This window comes from Callorhinchus milii, unplaced genomic scaffold (genome assembly GCF_018977255.1).
Source record: "Callorhinchus milii isolate IMCB2004 unplaced genomic scaffold, IMCB_Cmil_1.0 Scaffold15, whole genome shotgun sequence".
NCBI classification, from domain to species: Eukaryota; Metazoa; Chordata; class Chondrichthyes; order Chimaeriformes; family Callorhinchidae; genus Callorhinchus; species Callorhinchus milii.
In genome coordinates this window covers 10,265,887-10,281,760 of record NW_024704756.1, presented here as the reverse complement: position 1 = coordinate 10,281,760, position 15,874 = coordinate 10,265,887, and the positions used below count along the sequence as shown (strand labels likewise).

General features: G+C 38.9%; 1 protein-coding gene across 1 annotated transcript in view; it reads left to right on the top strand.

The window, feature by feature from the left end:
• gpc4 (glypican 4) overlaps positions 1-15,874 on the top strand; it is a 73,457-nt gene that overhangs the window by 47,316 nt on the left and 10,267 nt on the right. Inside the window, exons 3-5 of the mRNA XM_042340661.1 lie at positions 1,056-1,447; positions 10,667-10,832; positions 15,671-15,801. Of these exons, the coding sequence (XP_042196595.1) occupies positions 1,056-1,447; positions 10,667-10,832; positions 15,671-15,801 (689 nt within the window). The remainder of the gene's footprint in view (positions 1-1,055; positions 1,448-10,666; positions 10,833-15,670; positions 15,802-15,874) is intronic.

Sequence of the window (15,874 nt, the reverse complement as noted above, 5' to 3'; positions counted from 1 at the left end):
CATAGATACAATATCTTTCTGCCCCAGAAAATGTGCAGATCAAAACCTCTCCTTTATCCACCCTCACTTTTTTCAGGTTGTCTACAACAGAGTGGGTGGGCAGTGGTCTGCTCTCAGGCCCCTGGCTATGCCAGACTTGCATCAGTAACAGCAGAGCAAAATTGGTCATCTCATTTTCCCTATTGGGAAAGTATTTCTGTGTAGGCCAGGTTCAGGAGGTCAGCTAACAAATGGAACTTTGTGTGTGAGGTAGTCGTCAGCTACTGAAATCCTTCGTTCAAATTTTTTAAAAAAAGATCTAATTTTAAAAAAAACTCACTCTATTTTGTTACTTTGAGATTTATCAGTTTGTTTTGCTGAGAATTTACTACCTGTAGGAAGTATGTGTGTTTGCGAGTGTGTGCGTGCATGTGTGTATGAGAGAGAGTAAGGAGGGACGCTGATGGACCTGACGGATTAGTGTTGTCACTGGGATGTCAGGAGAGTAATGATAACTGTGCAAAATTTTGTACTATGCCCATTTGAACTGTGAAAAATGCCCAATGGCACAATTATAGCTCTTGGACAGGACATTCCTTGGGTTGCTAAGTGTACTGATGTGAACTAACATCTAGCATTCCACTCCTCTTAATCCACATTGTTAATGTCACTATACAGAGCAATCTGAGGAATGTCTCCTCCTTTGTCCTTATAGATTTGAGCTGTATTCAGAGCATTTTGATTTGTATAATACCAGTTACCTACTTGTGCCTTCTGTAGTGCCACCATCTCCAGTAATGACTTGAAATAGTTTTGAGTTAAAGTGAATGGATTTAACTGTGATATTAGTTGTGAAATACGTTAAATGCATTTTGTTACAGACTTAATGAAGGGTTCATAATCTTACTTAAAATTCATGTACTGTCCTTAAATTTATTATGTGTTGTAAATTTTCCTTGTGCCTGACATTCCTAATATAATGAATATGTATTAAATATGTTGATGAAATTGAGTTACTAGATTCATTAAATATTCCTGGAGCTGTGTGATTAACATTCAATCCTTGCCTTTTACAGAATTCTTCACAGAGCTGCTGGAAAATGCACAGAAATCCTTGAATGACATGTTTGTACGAACTTATGGCCTCCTGTATATGCAAAACTCTGAAGTGTTCCAGGATCTATTTAAGGAGCTAAAAAGGTACTACATGACTGGAAACGTAAACCTGGAAGAGATGCTGAATGACTTCTGGGCACGTCTTCTAGAACGCATGTTTCAGCTGGTAAATCCTCAGTACCATTTTACCGAAGGGTACCTGGACTGTGTTAGCAAATACACCGAGCAACTAAAACCATTTGGAGACGTACCTCGCAAGTTGAAGCTTCAAGTGACGCGAGCATTCATTGCTGCTCGTTACTTTGCACAAGGTCTTGCTGCTGCACGTGATGTAGTGAGCAAAGTGTCTGCAGTAAGTACGAAAAAAAATTCTTATTTTATTGATGATGTGATTCCAATCTCGTTCCTACTCTGACTGCCGGAACAACTGCTTAGCATTGGTTTGACCGCAGCACCAAAATTACAAGGCTTTCGTCACCATAACTCATTGTCCATTGTACAGCTGTGTGGCTGTCCTCATAAATTAATCTTACGTAGCCTAGAAACATTGGAATTTACAAAGCAATTAATCATGTAAATCTTGCATCTTAGCGATGTGACAGTTTTCATCTCTTCTACCCCGCCCCCCCAACCCCTTCTTCCCTCTGTCCAGATTGAGCCATGTCCCTTCTGAATTCTACGGTTGAGGTGGTATTTGCAGCATAAACAGCATTTTGTTTCATAAGTTGACAACTTTAAGCATGATGAAATTATGCCTTGAGTTTATCGCTCGGAAAAGTTATTGTATAATGTAGTGCTCTTGCTTCCCCTTCACTGGTTATCCACAAAATGACTCTTGATCCACATAATTGATCATCTTACTTATTTCAAAAGCATGGATCATACTGCCTTATTTTATCCACATATTCTTTGCTTCCTTGACTGCTCTTGGTTCAATGATCTGAAACCATCTTTGTTCTGGTCTGAATCCTCCACATTTTTGTTTCTATGACCACCACAGCTGGAGACAATACTCCACATCTGCTCTCACTAATACTTTATAGTAACATTTTCAATGAACTTTGCATTCTATAAGATCTGTTTATAAATCTTAACGTTTTCTTTTGAACTCTGGTCCTACATTACAACAATCTTTTTCGGTCGTCAACTATTTCACCTACAATTTGTACAGCCTTGCATTTCTCACATGCAAGTGCTATTTTCCATTTGAATTCTCTGAATATCCTGCTTTCTTGCCCAAATTAGTAGCATGTATAAGACAAGGTATTGCACCTTTACCAAAATGTTCATTAATATTGTGAATGGCAAAGTTCCCTGGTCTAAGCCAAAGCCATATCCTTGTAGAACGTCAGTGAATTAAGAATGACCCGCTCTTTTGTTATAATTCATTTAGCTTGGATTAGTTTCCTTTACACTTGCTGAGTGCACTTGAATAACTTCCTTTATGAGGATGACTTTTTTGCTTTTAGCTATTAGCTAGTAGGTCTGGAATACCTCATGATCCTGAAACATAACTGTTGTTCAATCTCCTAGTAATATCCATGTATACAATACGCTCCAAATATTTCAGCTACTACTTTATTTCCTAAAGTATTAAATATTCCAACAGAGAGCTATAGCTGAAGGAAATAGAAGCCTTATGTGGAGCGTAAACAACAGTACATGCTATTTGGGCCGAATGCTTCTGAGCTGTATCACTCCATACAACAACAACAACAATTTGCACTTATATAGCGCCCTCCACGCTGGGTAGCATCTCAGAGCACTTAACAGTGATGGAGCCTGACTCTGAGCTCGGGGTGGGGGGAGGTGGCCGTAAGCATGGTCAAAGAGGACGGTTTTCAGGCGGTACTTGAAAAAAGGGAGAGGGGGCAGGATGGAGGAATTGAGAGAGAGTGTTCCAGAATTTGGGGTGTAGTAGCTGAAAGCACAACTTCCAATGGTGGGGAGTAGTGTGCGAGGGACGAACAGGAGGCAGGTGCCAGTCGAGTGGAAGAGCTGGATGGTGGATTGGGGAGTGGACAGGTAGGGAGGTGCCAGAGTGAAAGGATTTGAACACGAGTGAGAGGATCTTGAAGTCGATCCATTTGATGATGGAGAGCCAAGTAACTAATATAATAATAATAATAATCCCTGCATTTGATATAACGCTTTTCACATCGGGAGGACGTCCCAAAGCGCTTCACAGAACACACTGTAAAGTGAATTGACTGTATATTTGTGGGCGAATGCGGCAGCCAATTACGCACAGCAATGTTCCACAAACAGTTGTAGATTGAAAATGACCAATTTATTATTGTTTTGGGTTTTGGAGGGATTATTATTAGGCTCTGTGTGGAGTAAGGAAACTTGCCCAAGGTTTCGCCCTCTGCCTGGAATTGAACTCAGGTCTCTCGCTTGCAAAGCGAGTGCTCTAACCACTGAGCTACAGGACTCCACAAATATACCTTCAAGTAATTTGATAATTTTATAAATATTCAAGTACGTCAAATGTTTTAATGGGAAAATCACCACTAATAATTCTTTCAAATATTTTCTTCAATTTGAATTGCATATTAGCAGCTTTTAAATTACATTTTTAATTTGCCGTCTGCACTCCCTTAAATAAATTAGGACAACATTTTTTTTACCCACGAGGCAGAAGTGGAAATTGTGCCCTTCAGTGGAGCGGTGCAGGAAGAATGGACCATCTGTGTAAATGTCATAGATATAAAATTATTGGAAAATGTGGGTGGTAAAAGCCCAAAGGCATACTTTGACTAATTTAGCAAATTAAATTATTTACTGCTCAGTGCTGCTACTGGAGTTGTTTTTTGTATCAATTCAAAACATGCTCATTATATTACTCAAAGCAGTGAAAGCTCTGAACGGAGATGAGTACTGTATGATGTACTGTACGTAGACTAACAGGAGAATTGAAGTTGGGAGGCAGCACTTTTTCAAAATACAGAGGACGAGGAGGGGCTGAAGCACTACCAAAAGCAATACTTGCTTATTCCAAGGGATCCTCTTCCAGAAACCGGGTGCTCTGGTATTATTATTACAGTAGCCATTGTGGCTCTATTGAGTTCAATTAGGTCTGATTTGGTGGGAGATTGGAATGCCAAGCATTAAGCCGTCTCCGGTTACTTGAAATGATTCCATTACAAGTTGTCCATAAGGTAAATGCAGCAATGCTACCACTTATTCCAGAAATTTGTATCAATCCAGCTCTTTGCGTGTTTGTGAAAGTTTTTCCAGCATTGGAGTATTGTTGGCCTCTGTCCAGTTGAGAGTTACAATATTGTATTCATTAGTTTGACTCTGATGGCAGCCGGGTGCCACATATTGTGGATTAACATACCGCCCAGAGGCAGAAAGACTCTTGTAGCTGTGAAACCAAGAAGCATTGAAGCCATCACCTTTAACACCTTTTTATAACCAGAGCAGTTGAATCATTATAAGAGACTAAATGAAGCTTGGCACTCCACCAATGTGATTGGGGAAAAAGTAAATCATTATGTGACTGACCTACTATGTTTATTTCACTGTTGACCTTTGATGCCTTTGTTGACTGGAACAAACCTGTATTTAGTTTTATTGAAATAAAAGCCACAAAAGTAAAAATTCAAGGGCATAGTCCTTTGACAATTAATGCAGCTTTGAAACTGTAGTTCAGTAATCTACAGTTTTTAAAAAACTTCCTGGAGGCAGCAGCTTATAGCACGTTGCAAGCAGTCATCTATTACCTTGCCAAAGTGATTGCTTGTTGTGCAGGTAGGTTACTCAGCCGTGGGGGCATTACTGCTGAGCCAACATCTTTCCCATCCACTTCTATAGCACAGGGTTACTGCAATGCTGCCATTGTTAACATCGGGTATCTCAGTATAAAGCAGGAACTGAACCTTGGGATTACCCCTTGATCAATGTGCACATTCTGGCTGGTTTATTGAGTTTCATTTGCAGTGTACATACTTGCATAGGTTTGACATTTTATGTCACTTCAGTGTTTCAAGTCTTATGATATATTGTTTTGGGGAGATTGCAGAGAAGGGAATTGGTCACATGTCTCCTTGCAGCTGAATTACAACGTTTACTCCTTGGTAAATTAATAGGATGTAGAATTTGATACTTTTAACATGTGCTTCACCATCTGCTGTGTGAGCTGATGTAAGTTAAGATTCTTAGAAACATCTTATGATCAATCCTTAATCTGGTGTTTATTTAGGTTCTAGATTTGTATAAAGACACATCCTTTACATATGTAATCAAATATACTATTTATTTGTAAACATGATATTTCTAATTATTGTATAGCACTGTGGAGATTTAAACTATGGATTGTTCTCTTGATGCCTTATTTAGTGAATTGCTGATGACATCTGGGCAGTTGGACAAGGAAGAGTGAGCCATAGAATTGTGAGAACATGCTGTCTGGAAATGAGACTTGAGTGGAAAGTCAGGGATCTGATGCCGGCCCCTTTCCAGGAATTGTGTAGAGTGAGAAAAATTGAAAGAGAGAGAAAAAAGCCTTTCTATCCTCCTAAAAGACTGCCTTTTAAATCAGATTTGAAATGAGTCATGAAATCCATACTTGTGTTCGTTTCCCAACATTTTGGGTGATTTATTAAGTGATCTCACAGCTGCAATGCCAGGTGTAGCTTTGGAAGGTGGGAGCTGCATTAGACATTGTGTTCACTGTTGATGAGGGGAAATAATGAAAACAAATGTTTAATTCAATTTTGTGCATTTTTTTAATACTTAGCACATAAAGATGGTCAAAAACTACCTCTTTGCAGCAATTATTCAAGCAATAGATTTATCTTACAGTCTATCAGTAGTTAGTAGTTTCTGTGATTTTAATTTCAATAAATTCTGAGGCCTCTTGGGGGAAGCTGAGCATCTCTTGAGTGAAAAGTGCCAAAAATACTTTCTTATTTACATTACCTATGTTGGTTTGGCGTTTTCTTTGTCTAGAATATTGGGTGGATTATGCAGACCTTGGTCACAGACAAAATCCATTTTATTAAATGTATCTGATGTAATCTTTACACCAACTTGGTGGATCTGTGCTAATATGTGGAGTCCTGTAGCTCAGTGGTTAGAGCATTCGCTTTGCAAGCGAGAGACCCGAGTTCAATTCCAGGCAGAGGGCGAAACCTTGGGCAAGTTTCCTTACTCGACACAGAGCCTAATAATAATCCCTCCAAAACCAATAATAAATTGGTCATTTTCAATCTACAACTGTTTGTGGAACATTGCTGTGCGCAATTGGCTGCCGCGTTCGCCCACAAATATACAGTCAATTCACTTTACAGTGTGTTCTGTGAAGCGCTTTGGGACGTCCTCCCGACGTGAAAAGCGCTATATCAAATGCAAGGATTATTATTATTTTGTTTGCCCACCACTGAAGCCACAATAATGGCAAACAACACAGACTAAATAAACAAACTGATAAAAGGGACCCAATTTACAGTGACTAAATGAAACAATGCAAAGGTAATGTAATAAAAAGGCTGCTTCACCAGCAGAACTCTCAGACCGGGTCATGTCTCTGCAGCAAAGCTTTATTTTCTGCTAATGTTCGATGGAATTTTATGGTTACTGAAGTGAATGCATTGTAAGCTTTTTGACATTGCATATCTATGTAGCTACAGAAACTTTAATAAACGTGGTGCAGTATGTTATTGCCGAGTTGACAATCTTCATAAACGAAAATGACTTTCTCACAAGATCAGGTTTTTGTCTTAAAGTATTAGCTGACTTTGTGTTCTTGGACACAGCACAATTGGTAACCTGCCTACCTGAGCCACTTTCTAAAACAGTATAATCCTCTTAGTAAGTTTGACTCTTTGAGCTTGCTTTTGAAAGGATAGATTTTTTACATGGGAGATTAACTGAACCTGTAACCTTATATACAGTATTCAACTTTCTAAAAAATGTGAGATTGTATTAATTATAGTTTTTATTTGTACACCTGGCTTTGGTGGGTGATGTAGAAAGGAGGTGAATATTCGTCAGAGCAGCATTTGGCACATTGCGTTCAAAAACGTGCAATCAAACTGAAGTGGTTGTTGGGTTTCTGCCAGACGGACATGAAAGGGTAATAATAATGCAGTGCAGTAATGCATTCCTCTCGCGATTTTCTTGCTCTACTCCTTAAATTTAACAGACTTAGATAAAGATTGTTTTCCTATTCACTAATGGGGGGTTGTATCCTTTTCAGTGACTTGCCCGGTGGCCTGTCGCCTTGCCAGATACCGGTACACAGATTCTTTTTTAGAGAAATTCCCAATCTCGCCCATGTTGTGTGAGTGGGGGGTGGGGGGCAGGTGTGGAGGGTGGCGGTTTCAGTGTATGGGGTGGGGGGTAGGTTTGAGAGGAGATGACAACTGGAAGCCTGGAGCCTAGTTCTTCCCCAAAGAAGCTAGGAGAGCACATCTACCAAGCCAGGTCAATTTCTGTGTCCTTTCTTGTATTTTCAGAGTTTAGTTGTTCAAACTCAGTCCTTTTTTGAAGGATGTTGGAAAGAGAAGAGTGATTGTTTGGATTTTCATTCATGTTGAATTTTTCTTGCCTTTTTATTTCAGATGATTGGAACTGCATATGCACTTAATGTCTGTACGCTAGGTGTACTTGAGCACTAGCTTATCTCCTTAACTTAAAGAATAGTATTCGAATGTGAGAGGGGGAATAAAGGAACAGGAGTAGGCCATTCAGCCCATTGAGCCTGTTCCGCCATTCTATTAGATCATCGATGATTGGTACCTCAACTCCAATTACCCACCTTTGCCCCATATCCCTTGATACCCTTATCTAACAAAAAATCTATCCACCTCGATCTTGGAGGAAGGGGAAGAAAATAGAATAAGGTTTTTTTTTACCAACTAACGGCCTACCTACCTTGGAGAAATTCCAAATCTTTGAGTGAGAAAACTTCCTGTTGTCAATTGGTAGCAACAGGCCTCCTAGATGAAAAGCATTTGGGTGATGTAGTGCGGGTCACTTGTAGGAATGCAGCCTGCTGCATACATGCTGCATATATATTCTCAGGTTGGGTGTGATCCTAAGCAAGATGAAGTACAATCTATTCAGGTTGCAGTCCACTTGGAATACTTTGTCTTTATAGAAACCATGTTTTCTTTAAACAGTGAGGCAAAAAAGATGGTGCACATTACTATACATTTTCAATTATTAGTTTTTTTGTTCCTCAAATGTCCCTGTTGTTAAAAGTTCATGCAGGTGGATTCATGTCCAAAGACCTGGTTTTGGCCACTTGGTTTTGTTGCTCAATAAGGCTTTAAAGTTTTCCAGCTTAATGACTTGTTTATACAATGTTGGGATCCAGACTGTGACTATTCAGGATATGTCTGAGTTGCCCTCAACCAGTCAGTAAGAAGTGGCAGTCACTTGATTCAGGAAGAGTTATTTCTTCCCTTCTTCCTACAATCTGCAGGTTTCCAAATTCCCAAGTTAAAATTTCCTCACCTTTGCTCCTGGATCTATCTAATCTGCTCCCCTATCTGGCCCTTCACCTAGTTTTCTGAACAAGTTAAAGATGCTAAACTACTTTTTGGATGGATTAACCAGTTCACCTGGATGAAGGTAATTATAACTAAACAAAAACATGGATTTTTATAAAGCTTAAATATGTATAAACTTTAGGGATTGAAAGTAATAAATGTATATGTAGATGTGCATATTTACTTTCTTTTGGGCCTGTGTTAGTTCTACTGCAACTTTTTTTTAAGCAAATAAATGCTATCTGATTATACTAATCGTTGCCTCAGAGCTTGGACTGACCTTAGTTCAGTGTTATTTCAGCACTAAAAACGCAAGTGAAATGGGTCTTCTGTTAATTACTTTTAAATGGTTGTAAGAAGTTTAAATGAGTTTTCAGAATGAACTCCAGGGACATGGGGGCTAATTTTAGCAATCCTCTTTGCATCCTTAATGAGATAGGCAAGCTTGGACCATTTGTGTTCTGTATACTTAGTGCCATACACTGGGCATTTACACAAAAACTGCAAAAGTGCCCTTAAAAGTTAAATTTGACTATTTTACCTCTTAATACCCTTTCCTAAAGGATACAATCTGACTTTGTGCTCCAGATCAGCACATTACTCAGGTTGCTTTTCTTGCAGTCACCTCTGATTTGTTAAGCATCAACTGAGTCAAAACTGCAGCTTGTGAATAATTCACTATTTAGTCCATATCGCCAAATATGAGAGTTAAATATGTCATTATTAATTAAACAGCGACTAAAATCCTTAAATGAGCCTCAATACTGCTTATAGATGGGCCAGGATGGATTGTTAAAGTTCGACAGCTCAAAACAAGATTTGCTCATCTTTTTTATATACTTATGTGTCTGACATTTTCCTCTTCATGTCTAAAATTGACAACTACAATTGAAAATGACAATGTCAAAGTGTGCATCCTGTGTTAGGAAAGCAAACCCAGTGGCTCTGTGGTTGCCAGTGTGAACAGTTTTGTGCACTGGACTTCATAATTTAATTTAAGGATGCTTTAAATGGCAGTAAAAAGGGTAGACTTTTACTCCCCGAGCCTTCACTGAATTAAAACTTGGGTGACGCAGGTAGAATGGAAAGGGTGCTTATTCATTCATCATCGCAGTCCACTGCAATATTAACTTTCCCTCAGACATTCAAGTAAAAGGTCTGCACATGTAGCATACTGGACAAGTACATTTTATGTACATGGTTTGACATGTCCTCAGATTTTTATTTGTAGTGGTTACCCAACTATGTGAGCAGAAATTGCAGATGGAAGGAAGCATTGTTCTGGAAGCGTTGTTGGAAACAAGACAATTCTATCTTTAACACCTTTATAAATGCAGTTGTTGGAAGGCAAGTTTAAACTTTTATCGTTAGCAGCAGCTGAAGTGTGTCTTTACAGATTTGACGCTCCGATTTGTTGAGTTCTTTTCAGGGTTTACTATTGAAATTGCCACAAATGCACATTTTGGACATTAGCAAAACAGTGAGTTACAGGCATCCTGTTGTTTCGGTTTCTTGTCCTGTAAAGAACTCTGCTTTCAAAGCCTGAATAGGTTATATCAGGACTTGCAGTGTGGTTGGTTCCTTTTTATGACTAATAAACTGAAGCTATATCTCTCTGCAGATCACAACTGGAGGAACCAATTCAAATATTTTCACACCTCCTGATAGCTATTTTTCCACATTCTGTCTGTATCGTCTTATCAGTAATGTTTCACAGTGCAGTTATCTCCTGGTCATTAACCATCTGTCACTATTTTCCTCCATTAAATAAATATTATTTGTTTTGTTCAAAGGACACTACAACTTCATCCACACTATTATGAATCTGAGTGACGTCTGTGAAACCTAAGCAGTGTTCTGGACACACCTCAGAGGTGGTTTATTGCACATCATCAACGTTGTAGTAGGGTAGCTATAAAATAATGTGCATGGATGTGTTTGGGAAAAACTCTATTTGCAGAACTAAGAAAATAAAAACTAAACTTGCTTCAATGAGTATCCAGTTAATGTGATGAAATGACTGGCAATGAGCTATTGAATATTCAAATGTGCATTTTTTTTAAAAATAGGTCAATCCAACTGACGAGTGCGTGCAAGCGCTGTTGAAGATGATGTATTGTCCGCACTGCAGTGGGTTGCTTACTGTGAAACCCTGCAACAACTATTGCCTCAATGTCATGAAGGGCTGCTTGGCTAATCAGGCGGATCTGGACACCGAGTGGAACAACTTCATTGGTGAGTTTTTCCAAAACCTTTCAAAGCTTTGGTAAACATGATGTTGACGGAGGATAAAATTCCTTATTTCGTTGAGTAATATACATATGCATTCAAGAGAAAGCTAGACTTTTGCATGAAAGAGAAGGGAATAGAAAGGTATTGGAGGCAGTAAGAGACTCGTAGAGTATAAGCACTGACCGGCACAGACTAGCTGAGCTGAATGGCATGTTTCCGTGCTGTACAATCTATGTAAATCTGTGTAAATTAATACAGTTAATACAACTCTGTGACTGTAGGTTAATATAAAGCAAACTTCCCTGAAATTTGGAATTACCTTTTTCAAGGTGTTAATATCGTACTATAATAACGATAAAAATCTTTGCATTTAATATAGCACCCTTCATGTTACAAAGTCATCTCAAAGCGCTCCACAGCATTTTCACTCTAAAGTGCAATGACTGTATTTTATAAGTTAATATAGTTGTTGAGGGAATATCATTTACCATTTTCCTGCTATGAATTTCTATTTGTAAGTGTATCTTGAATCAATTTGACATTTAATGTTTTTTCCTAGTTGGGCCCATTTTGAATAATTTAAGTGGACTTATTGGAAGACATGACATGGCGGCATTGTCTCCAATAGCTTTTCCAATAGTGGAGCTGGACAGGAATTGTTTTCACCCCTGCTTTCTTTTCCTTCCTACTCTGTGCACAGCTGCCAGGCTATGCGATTAGGTAACTGACATGCTTCCACCAATGCCTTGTTGTATCCAAATAAACAACACTGTCAAAGAAAAGGTTGGTGATGTGCAATAAACCACCTCTGAAGTGTCCAGAACACTGCTCAGGCTTTGGTACAATTGGTTGGGCAAAACAATTGCAATGAACAGCATATTTGAGCATTTAACCAAAAAAGGAGTTACCAACGTTACACAGCTGCTACCATTCATTCATTCATACTCTGCCTCTGGGCTTTTACAAATGCATTTTTCTCTAGGTCAGACCATGTCATAGAGATGGTGGCTGAACAATTTTCAAAAGCCACACAGTAGTAAACCATTCTGCCAAAGGTCACTGGGGTGTTCAGAACTGAAACTAGTTTAAGTATCAACCAAAATGTCATGTTTCTTATTCCATTGAATCTGTTATGAAATGTTGCAAAGATTAACCCATGTGCAAAGCTTGGATTATTGGTGCTTTTTTCAAACACAAAGCTTCAGAGAACTTTGGCAGAAAGTTGCTCGAAAGTTGCTCTGGATCACACTTTCTTTATGAACGTGTAATTCACCAGCTTTTTCAGCTTGATTCAGTGGTAGCATTCTCACCTCTGAGTCAGACGGTTGTGGGTTCAAATCCCGCATTGTATAAGATGCTACTCCAGTGCAGTATTGGGGGGTTGTCAAAGGTGCCGTCCTTCATATGTGATGTTAAACCGAGGTCCCATCTGCCTGTTCAGGTGGACATTAAAAATCCCATGACACTATTCAAAAAGAGAAGGGAGTTTCTCCTGATGTCCTGGCCAACAATCCCCCAAATAAACTTGATCACTCATTTTATGGTTGTTTGTGGGACATTGTTGGGCACAATTGTGCTGCTGCATTTGCCTACAAATACAATCACTTCATTTCATAGTAAAATCCTGTGAATCGCTTTGAGACGTCCTTCTGACATAAGGTGTTATACCAAATGCAAGGATTCTTATTAAGATTATTATTTAGGTGGTCTTTATCTGGACAAGTGGCAAAACTTGTTCCACTTGGTGAGAGAAAGTGGGCTGAAATGGCACAGATTAAGCAAGATTGCAGGATGAGGAGGAAGAATGAAATCTTCAGTAAGTTTATTTTTAAACGTGAAACAAAGAAAATGCATTTGAAATGGGTTTGTGAGAAATGAACTAGCACAGGTTAGTGAGAAGTGAACAGGAACATAGGCGGAAGCATGATTTTAAATGGCCAGACCTTTCAATCTGTAGACAATCCATTTCTCACAAGCTTCGTCTTTCACAGAAAGGATTTTTTTTTAAAAAAGGCTGAAGTTTCTGCACAGCCCTGAAATAGGAGCAAAATACAGAATGAGAATTTTTAATAGGTTCAGCTGAATCATAAAATTCTATACTCTCTTTTCGTTGCTTTTGCACGAAAGCTAATGGAGTGAGTTTCAAAATGTATCTTGTTCTGGTGTCAGATATGCTGATGACTTGCACCTTAATTAATACAAAAATCTATTTCCAACTTTGTTTGAAATCCTACTATAATATAGACTCAGTGACGGATGTGCTCTTAAGTCTGCTTTATACGGTCAAAGATGAACTCTTTTAACTAAGCTTGTATTGCCTGTGGTTGGAAAATCTATGAGTCACTGCAATTTAATTTTAGTATTGAGCTTATGTCGCATTTTTCTCTTTGATCTATGTGCATTTTCAGATATCTGGAACTGCTTCTGCTTTTCCAGAGCTGCTGATTGTAAATAATTTTGGTTGCTGTGCAACTATTGCCCCGCAATAGTTTGATAAACGATGGAGTGAAAAATTCCATGCTTAACCCGAATAAATGGGAATTGAGTAGAGTTGGCGCTACAAATACTTTCCCTGGTTCTTTGAGGATTAAGTAAACTTTCACGAGTGCTGACCTGTTGCTGTTGGCTATGAGGAGCATATACACACACTGCATGAATGCCCACAGAAGGTCAGAATTATGTTGTGTGCCTGCAGGTGAGCAAATATGGGAGCTTGCTTCATTTGAATGCCAGCTTCCAATGCCCAGAAGCTGGATAGGTCGGGTCTGTAGGTATGAGTAAATGCAGCTGTGAAATCTGCATACCAGCAACCACAATTGAGACAGATTGTATGGTGTTGGCATTTTTTAAATGCTGTCAGTCAGAGCTACTGGAAGGAAGCCCCTGTCTGTCAGGTTTGATGTCGGGTTGATCCAAGCCAATTCTTTGCATCGGCAAACTGATTTCCCTCAATACAAATACCTCCCCGGTAGATTGTTTTTAAGAACATTTTTTTTCTTTCTTTTTTATTCTCCCCCTCCCATGCACAAGAATTAAATGTGGCACCCTGTCCATTTTGCCCACAAATTTAATAAATAAATAATAAATAAATAAATAAATAAATAAATAAAGGTCAATTCACTTTACAACATTGTCTGTGAAGCGCTTTGAGACGTCGAGAAGACGTGAGAAGCGTTATATCAAATGCAAGGATTATTTTTATTATTATTTCTATTTCTGCTACTAATAATCAGTATAAACTCCCTTGATCAATTATTGCTCCGCCCGCCCAACCCATCTTTCATGCACAGTCATGGCTGCTCTGTAGGAAGCTGAATGCATTTTCTATATCAGCAGTCAAAGAAGGAACTGCCAGCAATCATTCACATTCCTAAGCTGTGATACATGTAATGCCATGGCACCTCAAGTAACAAGAGTGCACATCAGCCCAGCATTCCCATGCTCTTCTGCATGGCCTGGCTGCCTTTAAGTTTACAAAGACGCCAAAGAACCAGAAGAATTGGTTTTATGTTTCTTTTCAGGCTTTTACAACACATCAGTAATCTGGCCCTTTTTATCTTGTGGTGTGGGAATAATGTGGAAAAAGTTTAAGAAGAATTTTAAGCATGTTACTGTATGTGTATATTCTTTATTCATAATGTGTTAGGGGTGGTTGGCTGGAAAACGAATGACCCTTCTTGAGAGCAAACTGATTTTATTCTGAGAGCTTCCATTAGTCATTTAAATTTGAAATTTATTTGCTGATTTCCACCTCACCAAAAGGCTATTAAGTCATAGATTACTTACCACCAGATTAATGAATCTCTTAGAAAACGTGCAAACATTTTGTCAGGAAAGTTGACTGTAGCAGAATTTGTTTTTGGGTTGAGGTTATGCATTTTCTTTTCACAAAAGCAGCAGTATAATTGTACTCTACAGCCACATGTGTACATTTATCAACCAGGGGTAAGTTCTAGTAGCTGTTGCTAAAGCATCTACATTCTTTAAAAATTCTAATGAGTGCATGAAGGGAGAAATACATAACACAGTGTAAAGTTTCCAGCCACTTGATCTTTTACAGTAATTACAGCGCTGATGACTGATAACTTGAAATAAATTGTACACTGGATTTTCCTACTATTTCAAAGCTAACGTTTCAGTGCACAGTTGGACTGTGTATATCTGGAACAACCTTTCTCTGTTCCTGAACACAGTACTCTATGGATAGATATGTCGATTTATGTCCTGATGTAATTACTCCCCAGATTAATGTGCAAATGCTATTCTGCAACAGTAAGGAGCAGTTTTTCCTACACTCTCCAAGCAGCAAGTGTGTTGATGGGAGGACTCCTGTGGGAGGACCCGGTGCTTTAAAATTTTTATTTTTTTGTTGTTGCTGTGGCTTGGTTGTGTGGGTGCCCTGTGCCACACGATGCCACAGCACCACTTTGACTCGGCCACCAGGTGTAACTGCAGTGAAAAACGCAAAACTGAAAATAACTCATGAACGATTGGAGATACCCGAAAACAAATATGCCCACGTCACTACCAGATGCAAGGTCTTATAAATCATGTCTCTATGTCAATCAGTTATTGAGATCATTCTTGAAGTGCAGACAGACATTGTCATTTTATAAGTATAGAAGAAGATAGATAGAAGAAGGTTAGCACTGAACTTGTTGGTAGGAGATATAATTGTCGTTTGTATCTTGGGATTTGCAACACTGGGTGTGGCACAAATTGATCGTAAAGTAGTGCTTCCGACTGAAACAAAAGTTAGCTTTTCATTAACCAAGAATGGAAAAATTCTGACCGTGAGAATGCCTGGTACCGTGTTCATGTGTTCCTGTTCTGTTTTACAGATGCGATGTTGATGGTGGCAGAAAGACTGGAAGGCCCCTTCAATATTGAATCAGTCATGGATCCCATTGATGTAAAGATTTCGGATGCAATTATGAACATGCAGGATAACAGCATGCAAGTGTCCCAAAAGGTACATTTGTGCTTTGTTCTTTGGAAGCGCTGTACTTCCTCTGCTGTTTGAATTGATAGGATGGTTCAGGTTT